The 25,565-nt window shown below is 42.3% G+C and overlaps 1 protein-coding gene and 1 long non-coding RNA gene across 10 annotated transcripts in view; both read right to left on the minus strand.

Annotated features, from left to right (window-relative positions):
- The window catches only part of LOC146506936 (uncharacterized), a 35,699-nt gene extending 33,621 nt beyond the window's left edge, over positions 1-2,078 (minus strand). Inside the window, exon 1 of the long non-coding RNA XR_014877089.1 lies at positions 1,688-2,078. This is a non-coding gene — a long non-coding RNA (uncharacterized LOC146506936). The remainder of the gene's footprint in view (positions 1-1,687) is intronic.
- A 9,145-nt stretch (positions 2,079-11,223) lies between these two features.
- Positions 11,224-25,565, minus strand: part of mef2cb (myocyte enhancer factor 2cb) — a 66,207-nt gene continuing 51,865 nt past the window's right edge. The window contains exons 6-14 of one of the 9 annotated variants that reach the window (XM_085179166.1): positions 22,745-22,888; positions 22,425-22,562; positions 19,848-20,028; positions 18,965-19,012; positions 14,540-14,712; positions 13,928-13,951; positions 12,905-13,034; positions 12,457-12,592; positions 11,224-12,151 (exon numbers count right to left, since the gene is read on the minus strand). In XM_085179166.1, coding sequence (XP_085035292.1) covers positions 11,803-12,151; positions 12,457-12,592; positions 12,905-13,034; positions 13,928-13,951; positions 14,540-14,712; positions 18,965-19,012; positions 19,848-20,028; positions 22,425-22,562; positions 22,745-22,888 — 1,323 coding nt within the window. In that variant the 3' untranslated portion in view covers positions 11,224-11,802. The remainder of the gene's footprint in view (positions 12,152-12,456; positions 12,593-12,904; positions 13,035-13,927; positions 13,952-14,539; positions 14,713-18,964; positions 19,013-19,847; positions 20,029-22,424; positions 22,563-22,744; positions 22,889-25,565) is intronic. The other 8 variants (XM_085179171.1, XM_085179170.1, XM_085179167.1 and 5 more) reach the window with 8 other exon arrangements.

The raw sequence follows: 25,565 nt of genomic DNA on the forward strand, positions 1-25,565 counted from the left end.
GAACATGTGATGGATCATGCGCAGGAGCATGCAGCTGCAGGTTATCGAGTGCATTTCTTGTATCCTGTGCAGAACTTTGATTCTGTTCGAACTGCGAAAGGCTCTCAGCTCACAATAAAATAAAATTTAAAATGTCAATCTCACACCTTGGCGGAGTCGGTTCATGCGTGCATATCGGTGATAAATTAACATACAGTTATTTGTCAATGGCACATTAACTTTTTTTTCTCCTCTTCTTCAGGTGTTCCATTCACTTGCTACAGTTTTAGACCTGGCCCTCAAGTGTACTCTCGTTTCGTGGATGGGAGGGGCAAAGCAGAGGTGTTTTAATGAGCAAATATGAGTCACAGGGCCTGTGCATTTCAATGGGGGATTACTCTACACACTTTGCTCCTTCAAACGTTCACAGTCACGTCTAGTGAATTCATATTTGCAAATCTCAGCTGTCCATTTCCAAACAACATATTCCACTCGCAACGTGATATATCCGAATTTTCCCAAATGCCATCTCCGCACAATGGAAAATGCCCCAAATTATATAATTTACGCACACATTGTTAATGTCTTTATTTCGTTTAATGCACCGTAAGCTTCACCACATCCAAAAATCATCCTGTCCTTCTGTTGATCTGTTGGGTGACTAACTTCATATCATTGCGGTTTTCATTACAAAGCACACCTGATTAAGGTAAAGAGGGGTTCAGAATGGGCCTCCACACAGAGACCACGCTCTCATTACAGCTCACCGTTTTTCAGAGGTAAGACTTGCTGATCCTTGTGCAATTACAAGAAGCTGCATTTCCGCGAAAGTTAAAGACACAATGCCGAGAAGCCAAACATTTCAGAAGGGTGCAGTTCTCTTTGCAGTATTAGCTTTATTCGAGCATACATTCATGCGTAATAACACCTACATGAGTAAAACTGTACAACGAACGCTTTGTTTTTAAGACGGTGTGTGACGATTTTGGTGACGTTATTCATTCAGAGTAAAGTCAAACTTTTTTGTCTTTTTGTGTCTTTTGTACCAAGACATTTCAGGTCCTTCAACAAACATGAAAAATATGCGATTGGATCTGTTTCTGTTCCCAAATGAGTCCGTCCTTGTTCTCCTTTCTTTTTTCAAACACATCGCTCTCGAAATCACACTTCTCTCACTGCGTCCAGTCCACACAAACAAAACCCAAAAACGGTGGATTCATTGGCGCTGAAGTATGCCTTATGTATGTGTAATAATCATGTCAAATTTTGGACAGCACTTCTTCTTATGCTCGGCTGTTTTTCATAACCAAAGAGGACGAAAGAAGATTATCTCTGACGCACCTTTTACTCTAGTAACACTGCTGACAATCTTTAAAGATGACTTAATTGCAGAAGGCTGAATTGAAAGAGTGAAGACGCTCTTAAAGTTAATAGCATTAAACTATTCTTTGTGAGAATAAAGCCTAACTTAGGATCTGAATGCATCTAAAGGGTGCCAATCAGTGTCTTATTTCCAAACTGTGCAAAAAAGGTTAAAAGCCACAAACTCCACATTTCTTTCCTGAAAGTGTAACGTAATTGCGAGACATCATTCAGCGACGTATTTTAAGAAAACAGCAGCGCACGCGAGCATGTTTTTAAACGATATTCTAGATTCAACTTTTGCGCACAAGGAAATCTTTAAATCAGACACACAAGTTGCACTTACTTCCTAATGGCGAGTCACAATCAGACCAGAAGCCGTCCCAACCCGGTGAAGAACAACGGGGTCCGAGTGTATCGTGATATGGTGTATGTTCCCTTCAAATATCCCAGCCGTATTATTTGGTGGGTGGGGGGGCCGAAGGGAGGGGAGGGGGGACTTTAAAATTGCCGCTAACACTCTAGCCTGTATTCGGCGTGCTACAGCTGCTCTGTGCAAAGCATGAGCATCCCACGCACATGACAGACGAAGAGAAGGAGAAAGAGGGAGGGATGGGGAGAGGGAGAGACACAACTTTCCCATAACGTCTACAAGCACCAAATAAAAAAAAGTGCATGCACAGTTGAGCTTCTCAGAGTGTGCAAGTTTTTCCCCCCTGTTGATGGTGGGTTCGGATGAGGAGGGAGGGGGTGATGATGATGATGATGATGATGAGGAGGGGTTGGGGGTTGGGGGGGGGGGGGGTGTAAAGTCCATCCTTCTGTGTGAGCAGAGGACGTGCTCTGAAATTCAAACAAGTTCCCTCGGTTCTTTTGTTGCACGCACGAACTAAGGCAGCATTGTTCGCGGTTTGGCGTGGACAACTCCCTCCTCTTGCCTGACCAGGTTGCGAAGTGAGCCTCGCAGTTGGGTGGTAATGAATTTGCTGCAGGCGCTTCGCTAACACGCTTTGACAAACGGAACGCATTTACCGGTTTCCAGACAGAGGGGAAATGATTTGCTACATGCAATTCCCAAACTAAGTCTAGAATGGGGTCAATAATGAAAAGAAAGGGGAGAAACACACTTTTAAACTTCACTCAGAATCTTTTGATTCAATCTCGGTGTACAGCACAGGCCCATACTAAGACTTATAAATCCACCTTGGTCCCAGTTGCCTAATAAGAGGTAGGCTAATCTCATAACACACACACCGCCCCTCCCAAATTGGACACACACACACACGTACGCACGTATACACAGCTTGGAGAGAGAGTGAAAAGAAAGATGAGAGATTTTTTTTACACCACAAAAAAAAAGTTAGAATGAAGTGACCCACTTGTCAGTAGCCTACAAGTAGCCAGTGTCTTTATATAATTCTCTTGGTGAAGACGTACTTTTTTCTTTTTCTTTTTTGGGGGTGGGTGGGGGGGATATATTATACTGTTCGATGTTTCCCAGTAAAACTAGTTAAAAGGCTTTCCTCCTGCCAGAACACCATTTCTTCCAGGCAAACGCCTCGGGCTTCCCGCTCTGTTATTTCCACCGGCCACGATTTCCACGTAGCCTATTTTTCATTTCTTTTAGCAAATCATCATGTGACCGAAACACGGATAATGCAAAAAAAAAAGGAAAGGAAAAAAGGTTGGGGGGGGGGGGGGGGGGGCAAGCATCCTCTCTCATTTACCCCCCTTACCCCAGCCCCATCCCTTGCCTAATTGCAGGCGTATCCATTAGATTCAACCGGATTCACGTTTTAGTTTAACAGCGAGGGCACGTTCAATGACGTAGACAAGCATATCAGCTACGTGCAGCCATATTTAAATACATCAAGGCAATTAGCGCATCAAAATATGCAAATCCCTCTTACTACATAGTCCGCCCGGCCGCAGTCGGAGTATTTCCCCTCAGCCTGTTCTTGGTGCTTTGCCGTATTGAAAGCCAACATAGCTTTGTTTTGTCTTCCAAAGAAGCTTCCCTAATGTGAGCAGGACAGAATTAAAGGGAAACATGAAGAGAAGGAGAACCCAGGCTCCTGCGTGGAAAACCGCCCATGCGTAATGAGACGACCCGCTCCGCCATTCTCAGTTCTCCGACGCCGTTGGCTCTGGTGTGCGTATTATTTTTAATATTGATGCATATTCAGAGGGTAGATTTGCATTACACACTTCTTGCTTGCTGTTTATTGCGACGCATTTCCTCATGTTTTGACCGTTTAGATCTGTGCAGAGCTCCTGTGCACCCTCGTAGCGATGATTTCCTTTATTTTTCAAATGCAGTAATCAAATTATTTGACTAATGCTGGCTTATATTAAGCCGACAGCGAAGATAGCGACGCCACTGTGTGCTTAAGAATTAAATAAAACACTGGATCTTAATGTAAATCGGCGATGTCTTTTGAATACGTAAATGCACCATGCATGAACAAAGAGCTCTCTGGTGGGCAAACAATGGGCACTCAGCATAGGCGATAGCTTAGAGGTGATACTGATACGACTGTCTCAGAGCAAGAAAAGGACAGTGTCGAAAAGTAATAACTAAAAAGTCTGCTGTCCCGTTTGTGAGGAAAAAAAAACAGTGACGCAGCGCTGACATTTAGGTTGCAATTGCTCAGCCTGTCTCCTTAGTGTCCGTGCACGCGCACAGAGCTGATGCCAGGGACGAGAGCGCGAATGCAAGTCCTCTTGGAGAAAAATATCCACAAACATGATCACATGTTTATATGAAACCAAGTAGAAATGCTTTAAAACATCGCAGTTTTCACCCTTTTTCTCCTCTCTTTCCCTCTTTTTCGGATTCATTGTGTTTCCGCACGGGTCTTAAATGAAAAATCTGACCACTTACCTCCAAGTTATCATAATCCAGCGCTGCTGTTGCTGCTGCTGCTGTTAATTTGTGTTTGGTTATAGGTCACTTTTCGATCAAGTTGCTAGGATGTTTTCCGGGAGGTCAAACTTTCTTCCAGCAGCCACAGCAGATGCAGCCCCTATGGCTACTCCCCTTGTCATTGAACCTTATTCTTAAATTGCTCGTGACTCAACACCAATGGTCAGGCTGGCTCACGTAAAGATATTCAAAGCCACAAGAGTCCGTCACCCCACCTATGCGTGGCTTCTAACTAGAAAGCAGCCTAACATTACTTGTTATTAAAAAAAAAAATTAGAATATTTGGGAGTCCATTCATCATCCTTTGTTGTATCACACACGTATTCATCACCATCACCAAAAACCAAAATGTAACGCGTAGGCCTTTATCGTTGGAAATGATAAATAACTGAGCATATTGATTAGTGGTCAATTTTAAGAATGTTTAGTGTTCACTCTGGTGCTATAGCCTGAACAAAATGAACGATTCTTGCGCTGATAGTTATGTTGTGATTTAATGATGACGATGTGAAGAAAGGTGTTTATAGTAAAGGGTCTGGAAAGGAGGCTTTCTCTTTTTTTAAACAAATGTAACCTTTTATTATTTTACTTGTTATCCTTTTAGTGTAACCAAAACGGAAAAAGAAAAAAAGAAATGGATCTGCGCAATTCGACAAAGTAAAAGAAAGAGCTTATGATGTTATACGTTTTAATTTGGAGACCACTACGTTTCTAGGCACGAACTTACATTTACACTTTCCAGTTCTGTAATCGGAGTTGGGGAGGAGATCAATTCGCTGTTCCGTCATCCTCATTTGAATTGTATATAGAAGAGACACCTTCACGGTGGATTCCCACTGTTCCTCATGGTAAAATCACTTGTTTGCGTGGATAATACAGCCTTTATCTCGGGTCTTATCAGGACAACAGATCCCCAGCAAATGAGACAATGTGATTTCAAGTAGGGGCACAGAAAATCGAAAGGCATGTCGTTTTTAGGAATAATATATATATATATATATATATATATATATATATATATATATATATATATATATATATATATATATATTATTGAGAGATGAAGCAGTGATTCGGTTCTCAACATGCTGAATTTAATCCTCGTTTAAAAGGGAGCAAATCAATGAGCGAAACCAGTTTGGATCAGATAACATTAACTGATCTTAAATAAATAAACAAAATAAAAATAAAAAATTGCCTATTTTCCAATTTGAGGCCAGGGTAGACGTCAGCCTACGATGCAGTTTGTAAGAGGACCCGGGGCGCTTTGTCTGGCACATAAAAACGGTATTCAGAAACTGGCGTAATGAAACACCTCCAAGGTAAAGAACCAGCCGAGCTATTTTTAAACTGAATACCTGAAACTGTAAAAGTGCGAGGTCTCTCTTGCAGCTGTGTTCAAAATTAAAAACTTTTTTCCTCTTATAGTAACAAGAAAAACTGTATTATTATTATTATTATTATTATTATTATTATTATTATTATTATTATTATGTCACAGTTGTTGTTTTTTTTTTCTTTTCTTTGCAACACAGTACACATTATCATTGTTTTCACAATCGGATATTAAGCAGTAATTGTTAGAATTAAATGATAATAAATAGTGTATTATGTATTTACACTTACCTCAAAGAAAAATGGATGAAGCAGCTGGTGGAGTACACGGGACCATTCAGGGTCTGGTCTACAGCTTCTTTTGGAGAAAGACGGTGAGGAAGATCCAGGTTGTGAGGGCATCGACTAAACAGCTAAACGGTGACATCTAGTGGTGATTTCTAGTTTGAGTACTCACGGTGAACGAGTGGGCAGCCTACAAGGGTGAACAAGTACCTGTTCCTACCAACGCCACGCTGAACTTGCGCAATCCAACGTCATGCGTGCAATTTAATGTACATTCATGATCTTAAAATAAGCCTGATGCTGGAAACACACATGCCCTCAGAACTCTTTCACTTTTAATGTTACAAAAGCAGCAACTGAAGCCCTAACTGGGCTTTAAGCTAAGAATGTATTTTAGATATTGTTTTCCCCACCATGTAAATGTACAAGTGCTGTCTTGATTTTAATTTCATTTATTTATTTTAATTTATTCACCCTGAAGGATTTTTTACAATTCGTTTTTTTTTTCCTTTTTTCATTTCTATAGTTTTTTTTTTTGTTTTTTTTATCAAAAAAGTGGCAGCCCGTTTGCAGATTCAGGTTTATTGCGTCAGTTTGAAAACTGTGAAATATGCTGTCACAGTATATTATTTTTGATAGATAATTCATTATGTTTGGTCTGCAGTGACCTTACAAACCTTCTTTCACACGTTACTTGTAGAAAACTCTTCAAAATCACTTCAGTGTGTCTGGTATTAATGTAATGGCGAAAGAAAATGTGAACATTTAGACAGTTTAGGAAACAGTGTCAATAAAGATGCTGTAAACATTAAAACTGTTACTTGCCGGCATCTGCACACTCCTGCTCCAGTCTGCACAAGTGAAGCAGTCAGTACAATACATCGGAGCATTAGCCTCATTGTTATATATCATATATCAGTAACTCCTTTACTTTTAGATCGTGCATAATTGTTTAAAGCATATGCATGTAGACATGTTGCTGATGTAGCAATTACTTGTGAAATAAAAAAAATATCCAAAACGTGTTGAATCTGTTTCTTCGATTTGCCATCTTTAAATACGTGCAATTAATAGATGACGTGTGACAAGTTTTTGTATCATTTCTTGTTACCTATTAAACAAAAAAAAAACATATTTCTCAGCGAAAAAAAACGACGGCCAAATTGTAAACTACAAACCGAGGAGGGAGGAAAAACGGTAGAAAAGCAAACGAAACCTAAATGCAATTAGTTTCTCGATAATTCTGAAACCATCCTACAGGTAGGCCTATGTTCACAGCAACCCACTGCAACGTTTCTCTTCCTGGAAAATATATTTATTCGTATCGATTCACAATTTTTCTGCATGTGCTAAGTAAATAAATAAATAACGCTAACGTTAAGAAGCGATAACTTCAAGGAACAATGACTTCAGACTAACAAGAAAAGATAGAAAAGATAGAAAAGGGGCCTTTAGAAAATATAGACGGTAGACATATATTATATATATCTAAAAAAAAATAGAGAAATTTATATAGAAGAAAAAAATGAAAAGAAAAACGCTATCAAAAGGATTTCTTTGGCATTACAAAATGTTCGAAATCTCGCGATGGATTTATTTTTTATTTTTGTAAAACTGTAATTCGTTTGTTTTTTTCCTCTGTGTGTGTGTGTGTGTGTGTGCCTGTCTATATGGGTATTCACTAATGTTATTACATTTCCATTCGAAAAAAGTGATTTTTCCAGGTAAGCTATACGGACCTGTACTGAAAAATGCACGAACAGTCAGGAAAATTTCTTCATCTTTTTTGCGTTTTGATAACAACACAACCCAATAATTGTTACAACAAAGTTAAGCTATATTTTGGGGGTCAGTCATTGCGAAATAACTGTTATAAGAAAAGCTGAAAAAAATAAAGACTGTCATGGATTTTATAGAATAAGCTGTCCACTCTTTCTTTGATTCACACTTTTGAGTTGTTTTGGTTTTCCCCCACTTTTTTATTGAAGAAAAAGCGAGTAGGACAGGACTAGGCCTATACCTTTACCTTGTTTCTTGTCGTGTGGGAGCATACGACTGTGATTGCATTGTTTAGGATCTATGTGCTCTCATGTTTAAATGTAGCTTGATTTACTCCTCAGAAAGACGATGCCACTGTAATTGTGAGGCCAACTGTTAAAAAAAAACTGTTTAAAATATTAAATAAATGTTGTTGCTGTTGCTTTTTTACAATTATTATTTATTTGTCATTATAAATATAAAAATGCATCTATTGAAAAAAAATGTGGATGTCAAATTATCTGCGAGTGAAGTTGCTATGGCACCATGTCCCTTCTTCATTTCCTCATGGAAGCTCTTTGTGTTGATATGTTTTTTGAGTCTGCATGGTATGAAAGCAATCGCTGTATGGGATGCATGTAGAAACAAGTCAAACACAATGAAATCACACCAAGTCACATCAGGATAACTAAGAAAGCCAGTAACTTTACTGAAATCTCTGCAAAATACAAATAGCCTTTCCCTCCTGCAGAGGAGACTTTTATTTCATCCCCATACGTTTTCACTACATACAGCTGAATCAAGTCCCTTGAGTTACAGAGATGTGATTTTAATTTAATACCATCTTAGTCTCAAGTGGCGACAAAGGCCAGCTTATGCCGCTGAAAGCCGCTCCTGCATTCCAAAAAACCTTAGTTACAAACGTCCGCCCCCATCATCAGGTTTATACAAGCTACATTGATACTACAGACTGACTTTTTAAGTATTTTAACATATTACTCTTTTTTTTTTTTAAATTTCAGCTTTTGAGTACAACTTAAATAAACCACAAACACAGAGGAGCAACAAAGAATCCCGTAGCATGTGAATGTTGGGACCTTAAGCAATTGTTATTACACATGGCTGTACAGGTGAATGGTCTCCCCTTTGCACGTTAAGTGACTTATCAAAAAATCAGCTGAGGTACTGCTTGGGTCAATTTTGAGGTACCAACATTTAGTCTGATATAGTAATGACAAAGAACAACTGATCAACAGATGAAGAAAAAAATTGGCTTCAAATTGAACAAACGTAGTAAGAAGAAGAAGAAGAAAAAACAACATCAAAGATATAAAGACAAGCTTTCTCCATGTCTTTGGTTAAAAATACTGTCAAAACTATAGCACTCTAATTAACTGTCTGGACATGTTGGCAAGCAGTGTGTAATGTTGATTGATGAAGTGAAAAACAAGTACAGCTTTCACACGGGCCTGAATGAGTCCAAGTTAAGTAACAAATTGTAAATAGAAAATGTGTTTTTCCTTTTCTTTCTTTTTTTTTTTTTTTTCCCATGTAACCTTTTTCGATACGCTGCACAGGGAGACAAATGAACAAGAAAACAGGTAAATTAATACGACTCCTATGGACAATGCAGTTTGATGGCTAAAGCTACAATAACTAACTGAAAGTGAAATGTGAAAACAGTTGTGAATTTAAGCAGAATCTTTTATTATCTTGTTTCAATGCTTGCAAAAAAAAACAAAAAAAAAAACAAAACAAACAAAACCCATATATGAATGTGAAAATAAAAGCTGACTTTACAACACAGAAATGCCACTGGCTTTGGTTTCTCCACACTTATGCTGCCTGAAACATCATGTTTATTTTTTTCCCAACCTTTTTTTTCTATTGAAGTTTAAAAAAAAGAAGAAGAAGAAGAAAAACACTGTTATAGAGGCTCTGCCCCATTTGACTACACAGACTGTATACAGTAACAACCTAGTGATCCTGCATGAAATATGCACATAGAAATATCATAACACTTAAGTGACAGCAGATACGGGTGTGGGAGGCGGAGAGATATGTGGCTAGTTTCATTGTTTAAAAAAGAGAAAATCAAAGCTATTCATCAAGAATAAACAATTGTGCTTCTCCCATACCAGCATGATCAGTTTGTTCTTTTTTGTGTCTTACGCTGAACTGTCTGTGACAGTGTGGTAAAGGATGTGGAACCCTGTTTTCGAGACTGGAGCGACACAGAATTAAATTAAGTTTGAAAACAAGAGTACTTAATCACAATGCATAAATCGCATTACGTTAATGCGATTCAAAGGAAGATTTTACAGTTTGCGTCTGAGCAACATCTCCAACACAATGTAGACCGGGTCGAAAATTGAAGGTGGTATTCAAAATCGATGAGGTCAAATCCCTGTTTTATGACTGCGATTATTAAATTATAATAATTTGGACTCCTAACGAAATATCCGGATGCATAAAAATGTATTCGGAGACTCCGGCTTTGTCATATTTCCTCATCAGTGTGACAATCGTGTACGTTACGTGTCAACATTTATTTCTGTGTGGTCTCCAGATTCAGCCTCGTGACATTTTCCACTAGAAATGAGGTTTTTCAGCATTCAGGCTTCAACCCTGGCAATGCTTTCCAGCTGGTTTTTAAGGTTAGTCTAAACACCCCGCCCAAACAGCCCTGTTCAGAGTTCAAATGAAACAAACCAGACAACATGTGCAACAGCACATAGAAACTTCACTAAGAAACCAACAAAAAAAAATCATTATTATATATATTTATATATTAGAAAGCTATACACAAGCATGTTAATTTCACAGATTTTTTTTTTAAAAGATTCTTAATATTACCATTATTATATATAATAAGAAATACACGTTTAAAAACAAACCTCTACAAAGATTAAACAGTTCAGCAAAGCATTGGATCTCAGTCTGTTTTTCATGGCTTGGGGCTTGAAGCCCTGTCATTTCCCCTCTGGGTGAACTATCCATCTCTTATTGGCAAAGCTATCAAAAAACACATTCTGGCTTATAGAAACTACAAAAAGCCACAAAAATGCTTTGCATTTTATTCCTTTCATATGAAAATATAAGCAAGTGTATTGTACAATTGTTTTTTTCTCTTTTTTTTGTTTATCAATACTGAATAGTTAATACTAGATCCAGAGATTTTCTTGATTACGCCGACATAGCTCTTAGATCAAAGAGTGGTCCTCACTCCGTTCTTTAAGGGGAGCACGAAAACAATCAAGGGTTCCGAACATCTAGCATCGGGTTTTCTCGTTTACCTGTACAATCCTTCAAATGTTGCATAATAGCTTTTTCATTTAGTGAGTAAATAAATCTTGTAATGTCTGGCGACTTTTGACCCCAGGCCCTTTTACCCCTTTGACCCGCTATTTACATAAATACGTTGAACCTGCAACATGACATCATCTAATGTTAACACACATTTTTGCAAGGTAAAACTGCAGAGAAGGTCTATAGCAATGAAACTGATACTGTACACATGTATTGTTTGTCCAACTCAAGTGCTAAGGTGTTTTTCACTGGACACAATCACGCTCATCTTGTTTTTTTTTTTTGTTTTTTTGTTGTTTTTTGTCTCTATTCACTGATATAGCACTGGGGCAAATTGTAAGTACGTTTTATGAAACAGAGTACCTGACCTTTTTTTTTTTTTGTATTTGTTGATATGCACATCTGTAGACACGTGTTACACGCGTTAAGATATATGCATACATGATTCTTTTTTTTTCCACAATACAATTTATGCATAGTTCCCCAACAAAAATACCCCCAGATCCCATCCCAAACAACAACTACCCTCCCAAGCCCCCATTACAACACCCAACTGCTTTATATAATGTCAATATGTATAACACGCACACACACGCACACTCAGCAAAATCAAAACAAGGAACAAAAAATAAGGAAAAGAAATTACAAACAGATTTTTGGAAAGGGTTGTCCCTTTGCTTTCCTTCAATAAAGAGAAAAAAGGAGAGAGGCCATGGGGTTGGGCGGTGAGTGACTCATGAGATCGAGTGCGGGGAGGAAGAGGAGGGAGCTGACTGTGGGGCATCGTAATGCTGCATTGTCGGGAGCTCGGGGCAACTTGGGGCACTGCAGAGGAGTGGACAGTGCAATCATGTCGCCCATCCTTCTGACAGGCGTACCCGTTTGATGGAGGGGCTCTCACGCTCATCCAAGGCGGGCCGGGCCAGTCCCAGAGGTGAGTGGAACTCATTCCTGTGCTCATCGCGGTCGCTGCCCTCATGGGAGCTGCTACAACTGCTCAGGCTATCAACAGGGGAGCGTCCCGAGTCCTGGCGGGACGAGGGGTTCTGGGGAGGTGGCACCCCGCCACCGTAGCCCCCCGGTGTGCTGCTGGTGCGATCTCTAGGAGGAGAAACAGGTTCGGACTTGATGTGGAGGCTTTGAGCAGAGGGCAGGGACAGATTTGAACCCTGACATAAGTGAGAGCTAGAACAATTTCTGTTGGAAGGAAAGGAAACGCAAAGGGGTTACAGAGTTACAGAGCAAGAAACAAAGTGATTTTAAAAGTCAGCTCGTAACACGCACACATACACACATGCCGGCATGCGTACATACACACTCGTGAAAAAAAAAAGAAAAAAAAGTGAGGTGTCACTTGTGTTCGATCTTGCAAGTGAAGATTGAGAACAGTAAAGTAGATTTATGAGTGTGGCATTTCAAAAACTAAAAAATCTCTGGGAGTAATTCATGTGTTACTTCATGCACTTCCCAACAACACCTCAGAGTGAGCTCTGTGCACTCACCCTAGCTGGCCCAGCGCTGAATGCTGCATGTTCTGAAGGTGTTGCTGTTGCCACCCACTCATTGAACCAAGGTGTAGAGAGCTGCCACTGTTGAAGCCAGACAGGGAGGACAGGTCTGTGCTATTCAGGGAGTACTCTGTGTGCAAACACATACGAAAAAGAAGAGGAAGATTCACATTATAGTTTATTCAATGAAGTGAAAAAAAAGACAAAGTTGGAGCTCTGGTAAATCCTGCTGTGACATGAACGTGTTCAAGTCACTGGGTGGGACAATATCACCCTCTGCTGTTAGATTGCTGTATAATACCCATTTACACACAGAAAAGAAAAGCTTGGTATACACAATATAGAGTTTTAAAATAAATTTGGATTTGATGGGTCATTTTGCGTGCAAAATTATGCAAAATTATACAAACTGCACAAAATACAGACACACTGGGCAACGTACCGGTACCATAAGAAGTAGAAATGGCAGATGGGTAACCGCCCATGCCTTGTCCTGGTAGAGTAGGAGTTGCTACTGATACCACTGGGGTGGCCAGTGACTGAGCAGACTGAGAGTTGTTTATTCTCTGGTTCTGTGGCAGAGGAAGAGAAGACAGAGAGAAAAAAGGGGAAGATGGGAGAGGCTTGAGAACATAAAATTTACTTCCAGACAAAACAAACAAAAAAGTAATAAACCAAGAAAGTTTTTTTTTCTTTCTTTCATTTCTTTCTTTCACTCAACAGATGCTGAAAGAATGAATGTGATGCCAACTTCTGGAGAAATTAATCACTTGACATGCGGCAAGGCTGAACCTTGCCAACCCTATCATTTACCACCCTTTTTCCGAGGGCCTACTGTCGCTATAGTAACACCGCCGGTTTCCACGGCAACGCGGGGTAGCAAAGGCAAAGGAAAGGCACTTTAGTGAGGCAGAGGGGAGGGTTTGTCAGAAAATCATGGAGGTTTGATGCAACATGAAAGTGTACTCTTTTGTTGCCTTTCATTTCTACACTCTGAGCGGTCCTGTGAGTTGCACATGTGCAACACACAATTCTCCATGCAGGTGAAAAAATATGAGGACGAAAGGGAGGAATGGATACACACGCACACACACACACGCACACACACAAATAAAAAGGCCAGGTTGCTTTTACTCTGGCGCACCACTGGATGGCACCATGTGCCCTCAAAAAACATCGCAAGAGGCGACACTGAGGCCTTCAGCAGAGTCAGCAGCAATAAAGGTGAAAGTTTCTCTGCAGTCAGGATGGGTTTTCTTGCAGTAATAAGCCCTTTAGTCAAAGCAAAATTGGATTCAAATTAAGAGGTTAGTATCAGGGGACTGCATCGCTCTAGGATCATTATGCTTCTTAGAGGGTTTTTTTTTTTTACTGGAAAACTCGACAGCTTCAGAATGTTTCGACTGTTTCAGGGTTGTTCTTTCTTTTTTTTTAATCTCTGATTTTGAGTTGCAGTCTGACTTACCAATAGCAGATCGACATCCTCAGACTGATGGCATTGAAAGGGGAGGGTAATACATTCAAATTAGTGAGTGTAGGTCAGCACACACAAGTGGTGGTGGCTAGGCGTGGATCTAGGGATGGAGCTGCATTGGAATTGAGCCAACGGAAGCAGAGCTAATGTGAAAAGAGGATGCTAACAGCTATTGTAACTCTACTAACGTAACACACTCATTTATAGGAGGGAAGAAAAATAAATAAGGGGGGCCTTTGGAAGAAGCATCAGCATACGCAAACAGACACAGCAGAAGTGATACACTGTAACTGCCAGAATATCAGCCTTGGGCCAAAAGTACATTTTAAAGAAAGGCTTTGGTTTAACAAGCTGCCAAGACTAATCAGAGAAACGTGTACCTTAAGTCACACTTATCACAAGCATAACCTCATCAACCCAAGTCTGATATGATAGGATGAAAGCAGCAGAGAGGACATGAAAGGAAATAAACAATAACAGCCAAACCTGACAGGATACCCCCACCCCCCACCCCCCCACCCCTAGAAAGGTAGCAGGATATGCAGGAGGGAAAGTGGATGAGGAAAGGAAGCAGGTTGAGAGAGGGATGCAACCGCTACTCACAATGGACGGCATGTTGTTCTTGGCACCAGGGGGGATGAGCACACGTAGGTCAGGTTTGCGGTTGTTCATGCCCAGGTTCATGGGTGGGGGAGACTTAGTCTGCATGTTCTTGTTCATGCCACCTGGAGAAACCAGCAGACCAGGCGAGTTGCGGTGGTTCCCATATCCATTTCCTAAGAGAGAGCACAGGAAAAAGGCAGAGAAACATTTAATACACCAGTGTTCTCCTTTGGTATTTCTAGGAAGGTGCACTTACATGTTATTAAACCTGTGTCAAAAGTTTAATGAATCTCAAAACTCCTGCTGTCCGTGACGGTGTGACCTAATTATGAACTACAGGAATCCATTTTCACCTTGTACTCCCTTTCAGTGTTTCTGCCTCATCTTCACTTCCTGTGGTAGGAAATTTATTAGCGCACCGTCCTGAAGAGAAGACTTGTAAATGGTGCTTCATGGAAGCGGTGCACACTGCTGGTGGAGCAGATGTGCAGTTTTCATCTTCATTACCAGTTTTTAGTGCCCACACGACAGCACCTCACCCTAAAACTCTGCTACCGTCACTGAAGGCTATATTGTTCCCGTTTCAGCCAGCGAATCTTGCCGAAACATCTAATTTTGGGTAGCGAGACCACAGAGGGATTGGGTAAATCGTAGTTAAACACAGTTCTGAGGCCCTTCTAGACAAAAGCCGTGTCACTAGACCTGGATTCCTCTAAGCATGGAAGGTCAAGCATACAGCACCAGTTTCTCCCTCAAAAAAAAAAAAAAGAAAGAAGAAAGGTAGTCCTAGCAACATCATTAAAAAATTGAAAGTGGAGACTTATTGCAAGCAACATGGTCTTTGTTTCTAACCCAATCCCACAGACTGCTTTTCCCCCCTTCCATTCCTTCCCTCTTCCTAAGGGTTGAACACAGGGCACTGTGTGGACGTTCCCACTTGAAAGACGGGCAGGAATTATACGTTAGACATAAATGAATTTCCTAATCATATACTCCAGGGTAAAATGAGTCACAGATGTCTTCCTGGGCAATTTCCCCTGCTGATCTTTGTTTAATTTGAGAGCGAGGTTTTTGTTGTTTTGAAATGAAAAGTCTCAAAAGCTCAATTTGAACAATCTGAAGAGTAAACGACCGCTAGCAGTGAGAGAAAATGAGGCCGCCTGACAGAAAACGAGGAAAATAGTGTTGTGTTACTGTTGGCGCTGATGTGTGTGCCGACGCGTGATGCCTGGTATTAGCGCAGACTTTGTGTGTCACTGTATGTTTTGCTCTATGCGATGTTTCACGCTATAGGCGCCATATGACTTGAGGCTCTGTGAGAAACGTTGCTTCTGCACGAGCCACGCGTATATGGATGCACATGTGTGTTTTGTATTGGACCCTCTTAGTTCCAATGTCAGTCTCACATTAGCAAAGAGGCAGCTGCCTCTTCAGTTTTCCCGCTCTCTCATTCTCATGGCTGGCCCTTTGTGAGATCGAGTGGGTGCATGTGGAGACAGATGAATGAGATCTCACACACACGTAACACACACCCTCCCAGCACACATACACATACTTTAGTAAATAACCCAGCAGGAAGTACATCACTGTTTCTGTACAGATGAATCAAAAAGACAGTGAGCAATAGAGAGACATTAATACACACTTTGGTCAAGATGACACGGACTTCATCTTGGTGACAGTCACTCAGACATCTGTGTATTGCTACCCTGTGGAGATGGCTGCAGTCCAGTCAATTATGTGCTGGATGACTTTAATCATGAGTGGCACAGGCCAGTCCTTTAGCACTTCAAAAGTAGAATCACAAGCCAATTAAGCTAATGAAGCGAGAACTGTGACTCAAATCGTTCTATTCTGCAGCGTGATCAACCTGATTTTAGGGCGCACGCATTCAAAAGAGACAGATGATAACCAGAGTTAATTTCCACTCTCCTCCTCTATTACTATTTTGCGCAGTCGAAGTGCGGCGCAGGCTGGCATCAACTGTTTAGAGGAAGTACCAAAATTAAACACGGCCCAGCAGGGAGTCTTTTTGGCTGTTGCGTTAAACTCGATGTAGGGAGAACAATATCTGATCTCAGATTCAGATAAATAGGGTTTTTTTTGCTATTGCTGAGTTGTGTGTGTGTGTGTGTGTGGTTGGGGGGGGATAGCTAAGGTCAGAGCTGAATGATTACAATCTGGCTCCATGGTTAGCTAGGGCACTTGGAGATACATGTGTTAGACAAGACTCCCCCCCATCCACCCCCCATCAGAGTGTTCTCTCTGTGTTTTTCCATCTTACGCACACACAAAGCGCACACACAAAGGAGAGGTGTGGTTAAACTCATGTAGATTTTACTGTTACTGAACAAATTTCTGATGTCCTGTTGTGGTCTAACAGGCGCGCTCCGTTCTATTCCCCATACACACACTCTTCCGTTGCGGTTTGGCCAAACGCGCATTCAACCCTGAATTCTCCAACTGAACAAAGGTGTCACACTTGTTCAGTTGGTGTAGGATGCTGCCGAAACTGAAGCAGACACTCATCAGCTTGACCTTTTGTCAGTTACTATATGTGAGCGTGTGTGTCTGTTCCCTTTTTTTAAAAACTTGAACGAATGCGATCAGAGATGTCCTCGAGATGTACCTTCTATGCAACTCATTTAAAGGAGGAATCAAGGCACGATCAGAGTGAGAGGAGAGAGGAGATTCTTGTTAATTCCTCGCTGTGCGTTTGTGAGAAGCGTGTGGACAGATGACACTTGCTTAATTGCGCGCATTCAGGTGGAAAGGTTTTCACAAGCCGAGGCCTCCATCCGGACTTCTTTCCTGAGTGCTCTTCTCTCATCATGCAAATTGACAGATCAAAACATATGCTTAGATGTAGGCATAAAAACTTTCCATAGGAAAGCCACGATGACTCAGCCCTTCAGTAACATGTCCTATTTACACTGGACTAGAATCACCAGGGGAACTTTTGTGATTTGAATATACCCCCCACATCTGGGTTTCATGTAGCTGATTTGCAGATCTGTTTCAGTTGAATATACAGGCATAATCCACTGGATTATGTGCAGATATGACTCAACGCAGCATATCTTTGTGCACTGAGAGAAACAGCCGAGGTATTTATTTTATTTCTTTCATAGAAGCACAAAAGAAGTTGTGTGTTTCTGTGTGTCTTAAGGCTCCTCTTATGTTACTTAGGGCACATGACTGATGACACATACACGGGGCAGACGGCCACTCGTACAATCATCTTATCAAAACGTACACTGGGGAGAAGAGGAGTGTTAAAACAGTCCTCGAGGTGCCACAGTGGCTGTGCCACTTCATACTGATGATTTTAGAGGAACATCATTAAAATGGCTGACCGAGTTCGCAGAACACTTCCATCTGTGTTCCCCCCTCTGTTTCTCCTTTGCACACATGCTTCCACCATTGGTGGATATTCATCACTGTGCCCCCCCCCCCCCCCCCCCCACTCCACCCCAGATGAGATTTAAGAGAGCACTGAATGGAATCTTTCAGCTCCCACATGACTCTCTCTCCACGTTGTGTTTTTCGACGCTGCTGAGCGACGCGCAGCGCTCACAGAGTGCCTCTGTTCCTTCAGCGCAGTGACACAAAGGCTACTTTTGAAGGATGCACTGCAAAACGCAGTCAATGGAACACACGCCACAACAAATGGGCCTGTTGTGCGCGCGTATGTGTTTGTGTGTGCGATGACTGTCCAGACAGAGAAACCAGGCACTGACCCCTTGTGATAGAGCCTCGGGGGCCAGACAAGGCTGCCCAGCTGTGACCCACTGACGCCCCCAATTCTCTCTTTTTTACACTCTCCACCGTACGCTGAAGTCGTAAAAATTCAACCCTTTAAAAGGGAGTCTTTTTGTTATAAACGCGGGCCTCACATGTCCTCGGGGACAAACCCATGTACAAACAGAAGTTAACACATAAGATGCTTTACACGTGTTTCCCAAATGTGTGTTGCTGAGCTACCGGCAGGATCATTATCCCACCGTGAGACTCTCTAAACACTGAATTAATTTGGTTCTAGACAGAAATCCAAGAGGTGACAGAAACAACAAGACAAATTTGTATGTGTACATTAAAGAATCTAGCAATATCTCTGTTATATCTGCTGCCTCAGGATATAATGCCATTTTACTTCTCTTCCCCCCACTTGCTCGACCATTTTATAGATGAACACAGGCAGGATGTGTCACAGCCCAGGCACTGAGCAAACATTCCCAGATGAACTCCACGACCACTAACTTCAACACATCATGGACAAAATCTCCACTTGGGTTTGGGTTAGTGTTAGTCATGCATTTTATGGCCCCAAGTGGGTGAGTGGGTGCCATGTATGTGTGTGAGTGGGTGTATGTGTGTGTGCATGTTAGCAGACATCTGTGTGTGAGAAGAGGAGGGCTTTCTTACCAGCACTGGTGCCTGCGCCAGTGGTAAGGTCGGCACCCATGAGGCCACCTGTAAGATGAAATAGAGAGCGCAGCAAAACGAGAGAACCCCATTAGAGGATAGACACCCACACTGGCTCCACTGCACCTTCTGTCTCTCGCTCGGTTTAATCACAATGTGCTGTGTGTGTGTGTGTGTGCGCGCGTGTGTCAGGCCGTCATATGTGCACTGACACCAGAAGCGGCGCAGCTTCCCACTCCAACTTGAACACGCTTAGCAACTGGACACTACGAGCGGATGCATTAAGCTGCCGTCCAAGAAAAATTACACATTATTATTTTTAAGGCATAAGAGGTGGATGAGTGGGAGGGTCCAGAGCGTGTGCGGTTTGGCATGGATGCTGCAAGTGCCAAAACTCATATTTAGTTTGCGCTGGCATTTCTAGCATCCAGTTGTAATGACAGGGTGAGGGTGTGGGCAGCAGCCTTCAGACCAAAGGGACAAAAAAAGGACTTTGGACAACAATAACAAACCAACAGGCCCAATTTGCTTATGTCACCAGCAACTCGGTGCCTATATATAAGGCCAGACGTCCTGTGTGTACAACAGAACACTAAATCAGCAGGCCTGTGGCTTGGGATTTTATATTGCATTAAATCATCAGCTCACTTTGAACAGAATACTGAGCAGGCAATATGTGAATATATGTGGGAGGGGACGACTTAGGATTCATTAACTGCCTTTAGGTGGAAAATTGTGGGTAGCTGTCATAAAATAAATTGCACATTTCTATGTGCGCCTCTATTAACATGACAGACAGGTACACACAGTTGAGAAGATAGACAGATGGGATAACAGCATGTACATGGGTGCATGAGTGCGTGCGAGACCCGACCTGTATTACCTGCACTGGGGGGTCTGTGTGTAACTCCAGGAGACATGCTGTTTCTCTGTAGGCCGTGGTGTGCCAGTGGCAACAGATTGTGGTTGCCTAGGGATCCACCGGGATGGCTGTAAATGAGATTGTTCTGGTTGCTAACAGGAATGGACACGGGCATGTCGTAGTTCGATGGGGGCACGGCCTGCTGAGAAGATAGAGAGACATAAACATGGGTGTGATTAGACTAAAGATTGCAATGATTCTGATACTTGAATTGTTATAAAACAAGGTTTTCAAAGTATGAGACAAACAGAAAGAGAGAGGAAAAAAGCATGACAGGTCAGAAATAGTCCAGGAACACAAAGAAACTTAAAGAGTGAAGTTCAATCGGACTAATGGACAGATGAACTGTACAGAACTCCTTACAGCAAAGAATATAAATACAAGATAGCAGAGTTGGGCAAAAGCAGCACTGCATGAAAGACAAAAGGAAAACTCCTTTCAGAGTTACTCAAATTGCCTCAGTGATTATATAAATGGACTGGCGGTGCTTTTTCATTTCAGTGTGATCGAGTTACTTTGGAGGCTACTAATGTCTTTATGCAGGAGTCAAGTGCTGGCCCTGACATCTTGTAACATTTGCCATTGTAAAGTCAAAAGGCTGACCAAAGGAAATATTATGCTGAAGTCATTACAGTCATACATAAAAAAATGGAAGGCTGTGGTTCACACGGAACAAAGCCAATCGTTTTCCACTGTCCCAGTGCTTAAGATAATTCAGTCTATCTTCACCTCACTAACAAGCCTGCAGAATATCTTGCAAAAGTAAAATGGCACAAGAGAACACAATGGGGGATCATTTATTTTCAGATCATATGGAGCTTATGTAAAGTGTTTTAAGTGACGCACTCAGATCAGTCAATAGTCTCACCAGGAACATGAAAAGCCTCCGGCATCTAGTTTGTCATTTTTATTGTGTCACTTGGCATAAGGGTTTAACCTTGGGAGTGCCCTGGAAGTGGTTGATCCTGCATTGTTAGTTTTAGGAAGTAGAAAATAGCGCCCTAAATTACTGCCATGTGTCTCAGAACCATGGAGGGAGTGCATCAGGGAGATCATCAGCCTGGCTCATGTGGAAGTGGGCGATGTGCCTCAGCTTCTTTAATTTTCTCCCCTCTGCTAATGTTCTGTTAGCAGGCCAAATATTATTTCAATGTACAAAGATGATTACTCTAACCATATTTCATTATGGGCCTCTCCACATTTCGCTTTAACTGCGACTTTGCACGGGAGTGGCTAGCCAAAACCTATATATGCTATTTTTTTTTTGAGGGTCTGTCTCTGGTTCTGTTTTATTTATTCCCACCCACCCTATTACTTCTTCCATCTCTGACTCTTTGGTGGACTTTTTTGACCTAATTGGTCCCGGTGAACTATTATTTAAAAATGTGTGAGCTGTCGTTGTACATGCACATTTCTGCATGTGTACACACACACACACACACACACACTCTACTGCTGGGTGTAAGGGCCCCGTTTCTGAGCTGTCCTTTAACTGGTGCCATCCTTCCTGTTTTCACTCATCTTCCTCCTTTGCCTCTCCCCGCAGTCCCCTCAACAGTCCCCTGCAATCCAGAGGCCCAGTGCTTGGCAGCCACTCTGACCACACACTGAACTGCCACTTGTTGTTTGCAGAACCCCACCCCACCCCCTCCATCTCCCCCACCACCACTCAACCCCACCCATTCTCCGATCCCAAACAAATCCCCACCTCACCCCGACGCACCACCCCAGCTCACCAACCACTGCCTCGCTTCTAACCACATCTCCTCCTACTCCACGCGGCTCAGACACTACTCTTCTTCTCTGAGTGATTTACCTTGGAATTATCTCTTTGCTCCGTATGGCCGAAGCGCTAACCATTCTATAATGTGCTCTCTTAATGAGTGGCAAGCTCAGTTTACATAGAAAGAAGGCCTCGATTTTGTGGTTTCTGGCAACTAGCTATAGGTTAAAGTCTTCTGTAAAGTTGACACTACATAATATAAATCCAGCAGATAACACATCTAGGCATATACAAAGCTACAAAGGCGTTTGCCTGAGGAGAGATAAGCAAGTTTTTTGAGTTAGGAAGACGTGCTTATTAAGAGTGTTCGAATGCCTGCAGCTGTTTCACTGCCAACACTGTCTGTCCCTGTTGTTGCAGGTCACAGACCACTGGGTTTTGGTGCAGGAAAAGGAAAAGCGCATGCAGACCACACCTCTCCTGAGAGCCAGGCAAGGCATTATGGGTAGAGCGGGTTGAAGGTGGGAACCGGGTGAGGTTAAAATTTGTCATAAAAGAAACTATGCTGTTAAATCAGCAAACGTGCCTACTAGTTATGGTTGCAGACATGTCAAATTAAAGGACCATTCCTCTACTGTAAACAGGAAAATTCAAAGATCTGTAATTTTGCAGAGTGCAATTTTACCCCGATCTTACTCTCACTCTCACTTTGTGTAATTAGTCTGCTTCCAAACAATGGTGGTTAGCTGGGTTAGCGCAACAGTTACTTGCCAGTCAGCATTTTGTCAGCCTGCTGAGTATAACCCAGTACTTACAGGTATCTTATGAGTTTTAATCATGTGATCAAACTCTTCGTTAATCTGTTTGTATTTCTCCTCAGTGTGCGGGGTGAGGATGAGCGCAGACTCGAGCTCCGGGCTCTCGCCACCTTTGTTCTCCTTCTTGCTCAATGCCTGCCAGGTCCCACAACCACAGAGAAGGATGGAGGGGAGACACACACATGAAGGGACGGAGAGATGGACGGTAGGAACAGATGACGATGACAGGGATGAAGCAACAGAAAGCATGTGGGGGGAGGGAGAGAGAGGAAAGAAAAGGTGAGAAGAAGGCTCTGGGTTTAACAAGAAGTACTTACACACAGTCTCTGTCTGCTGATCATCAGATCAATGTCCTCGTTTATTTTCCTGTACTTGTCCTCAGACTCGGGGCTGTGGCCAACCGAGTCATCTGCGTCGGGATCTGGGCTGTCACAGCCGTTTAGGCCCTTCTTTCTCAATGTCTGCAAACAGAGCAGTTGCACAACATAGTTGAAGGGCTTTGGGGTAGGGAAGAGAAACCCAGGTGAACAGCTTCGGAGGGACATAACGGTAATGAAGTGTGAGGAGGTTCATTTTCGAATGCAAGTCTGATCATAGGACATCTTGAAAAAAAAGAAACACTTTGGAAAAGTTCTTAAACTGATGTGGTTTTATATCAAATTAAAAAACAAAGAACAAATCTGGCTTACTGCGTATGGTAATGAGATCTTTGCTACAAATTATCTTAATTTTTAAAAAAGCTTTAACAAAAAAAACGCTCACGGTATGAACTCTAACAAGATGGTATGGGGCGAGGACACACGGCCTATTTTTATGAACAAGTAAACATGCCGCTAAACACAGAAAAAAAAAAGGCACAAATGATTCAATCACATTCAATAACAAGACATAACAGAATGACAAATCAAGGGGGGACCTTAAAACCTCATAATTGCACAGAAAAGGGAACAGTCATAAAAGTAAAACATATTTTACAACCATAATTATCAGCGGGCCGTGAAATAGAATTAAAATACAGCCGAGGTGCACAAGTTTACGAGTGTTGGTGTATGTGCTATTAAATGTGGCAGTTTCTGTTCTGGCCACCTGATGGCCACCTGCCCCCATTAGAGTGGACAGAAAATAGTACGCTGAAAGAAGAAGGGGGAAAAAAGCGCACGCACACTCTCCACTCGATCACCACTCCCTCTCACTGGAGGAGAGAGACGGACAAAGAGAGCATTGGAATAAATAAGAAAACGAGAGGTGGTGGTGGTGGTTGGCGCGGGGGGGGGGGGGGGGGGGGGCTGTATCTGTAGCTGTCTCTGTCCTTTTTTAGATATTGTTGACAACGTTAACAACAGGGATAAGTTTCAGAGTGCATTACTGTGTGTGATAGCACGAGGGTATGTTTGCTTGAGCAAGTGGGCATGTAACGATAGGTGCTGTGTTCATTTGCCTCGCAAAAGTGAGAGAGACAAAGACCGAGCGGCAGAGAAGAAAAGTACAGTAGCTGACAGTTAGAGAGATCTCATCAAAGACACCACCTCCTCCTCCTCCTTCTCCTCTCCACCACACGCCACCCCCCTCACTCCCCCTTGCCTCTCTCCTCCTGGCTTTAATAAAGGGAGATTAGTCTACAGGAGGAATATCACGGGCCTGCTCCTGTCTGTGCAGTCATCGCTTCACACTGCGCTCTCCTACTTTCATCTGAAGCTCCATATCAGACAGACGTAATTAAATTTACTTTAGCACACCTTGTATTTGATGCTGATCAAGTGTGTGAGAGTGTGCGCTTCTCTGTATATGTTGTATAGTGTGTGTGTGTGTGTGTGGGTGGGGAAAGAGGGGAATGAGTCTGTGTGTGTGTGTGCATGTGTGGGTGTGTGAGAGTGGGTGTTAGAGTCAAGAAAAAAGAAAGAGCGACTGAGCGGGAGAAAGGAGGAAGATAGATGCTAAGATAAGTTAATCTCGGTGAACTTCTTCCTCTCATTTGTTTGTCTCTGTCAGTACTCACTCACAGAAGAGATACGAGTGCTAGCTACTCCATCACAACCAGCAGCAGAAGTGACAAGGAGCGATCTGCCTGCTTAGAAAACAAATAAAAATCCAGTCATCTCTCATGTCAGCACAACAAAGGCCTGTTTTGAGTGTGGTTTTAGTGAACTTAGAGGGCTTCTTTTGTGTGTTGTGTGATAACTGTTTGATTCCTGAGGCGTCTCGTGGCGAGGCAGCTACTGTAAGTGTGTCAACATTTGCTGGCTCTCCTTTTTCTCTCTCTGAATCCTCACTTGGCCCCTGGAGTGGAAATCTGGAATTCTGAATTTGAAAGCATCTCTCACATCTTTGACAGTCTTCAGGAAATCACACCAAACAAATCACGCTAGGCGATGCAGGAGATCTGACTTCCAATAGACCTACAGTGAATCAGGCACTCTTGCTCTATCTGAGGAGGATGAGTCAAGAGAACAAAAGGGGCACAGAGGTTTAGCATGCTGTCTTTTTTGGCAAAGGCGTGAGATGTAAAACTTTGCTATTTCTTTTGCGTAGTTTCAATCTGGCCTTGGCGATGTATCATATCGAACTGACAAGAGCTGAACCACTGGCCTTTTTCTGCTCACATGAGAATGCATGCAAGGAAAAAAAAAACAACAAACAAAAAAAAAAAAAAAGAAGAAAAAACAAAACAACTTTTCTTCCTACTTGCATAGATTTCCACCTACTGCCACCAGCACATGAGTCCATGAGAGAGTTACTTCCATTCTTGGAAGAATAGCTGTGGAGCATTGCTGGGAGAGGAGAACGGGGGCCGAGTTAAAGGTGACACCCATATGGGGTAATTGAGCTGGCGGTGTAGCAGTAGTTGGGCAATAGTTGCTCTGTGTGTTTATGGAGGTGCATTTAGCCAGGGCATGAGTATTGCATGACTGACCCAGGCTTAGCTTTCCAGCAGGCCTCGGTTTATTTAGGGTGCAGTACAAAGATGTTATGCCATTCATCTCAGTTATGCCCACCTGTTTAAAGGCATCACACCTGTTGCCAAAGGCCTAGCATACAACCCAGCAACCAATCAGAACTGCTGAAGAGCTCATGTAGCCTTAGAAGGACTTCTCCCTCTTCAGCCTTCCACCTCACCATCCTGCTGCCCTACTTTCAAGC

The sequence above is a fragment of the Neolamprologus multifasciatus genome, chromosome 12 (genome assembly GCF_963576455.1).
Source record: "Neolamprologus multifasciatus chromosome 12, fNeoMul1.2, whole genome shotgun sequence".
Classification (NCBI taxonomy): Eukaryota; Metazoa; Chordata; class Actinopteri; order Cichliformes; family Cichlidae; genus Neolamprologus; species Neolamprologus multifasciatus.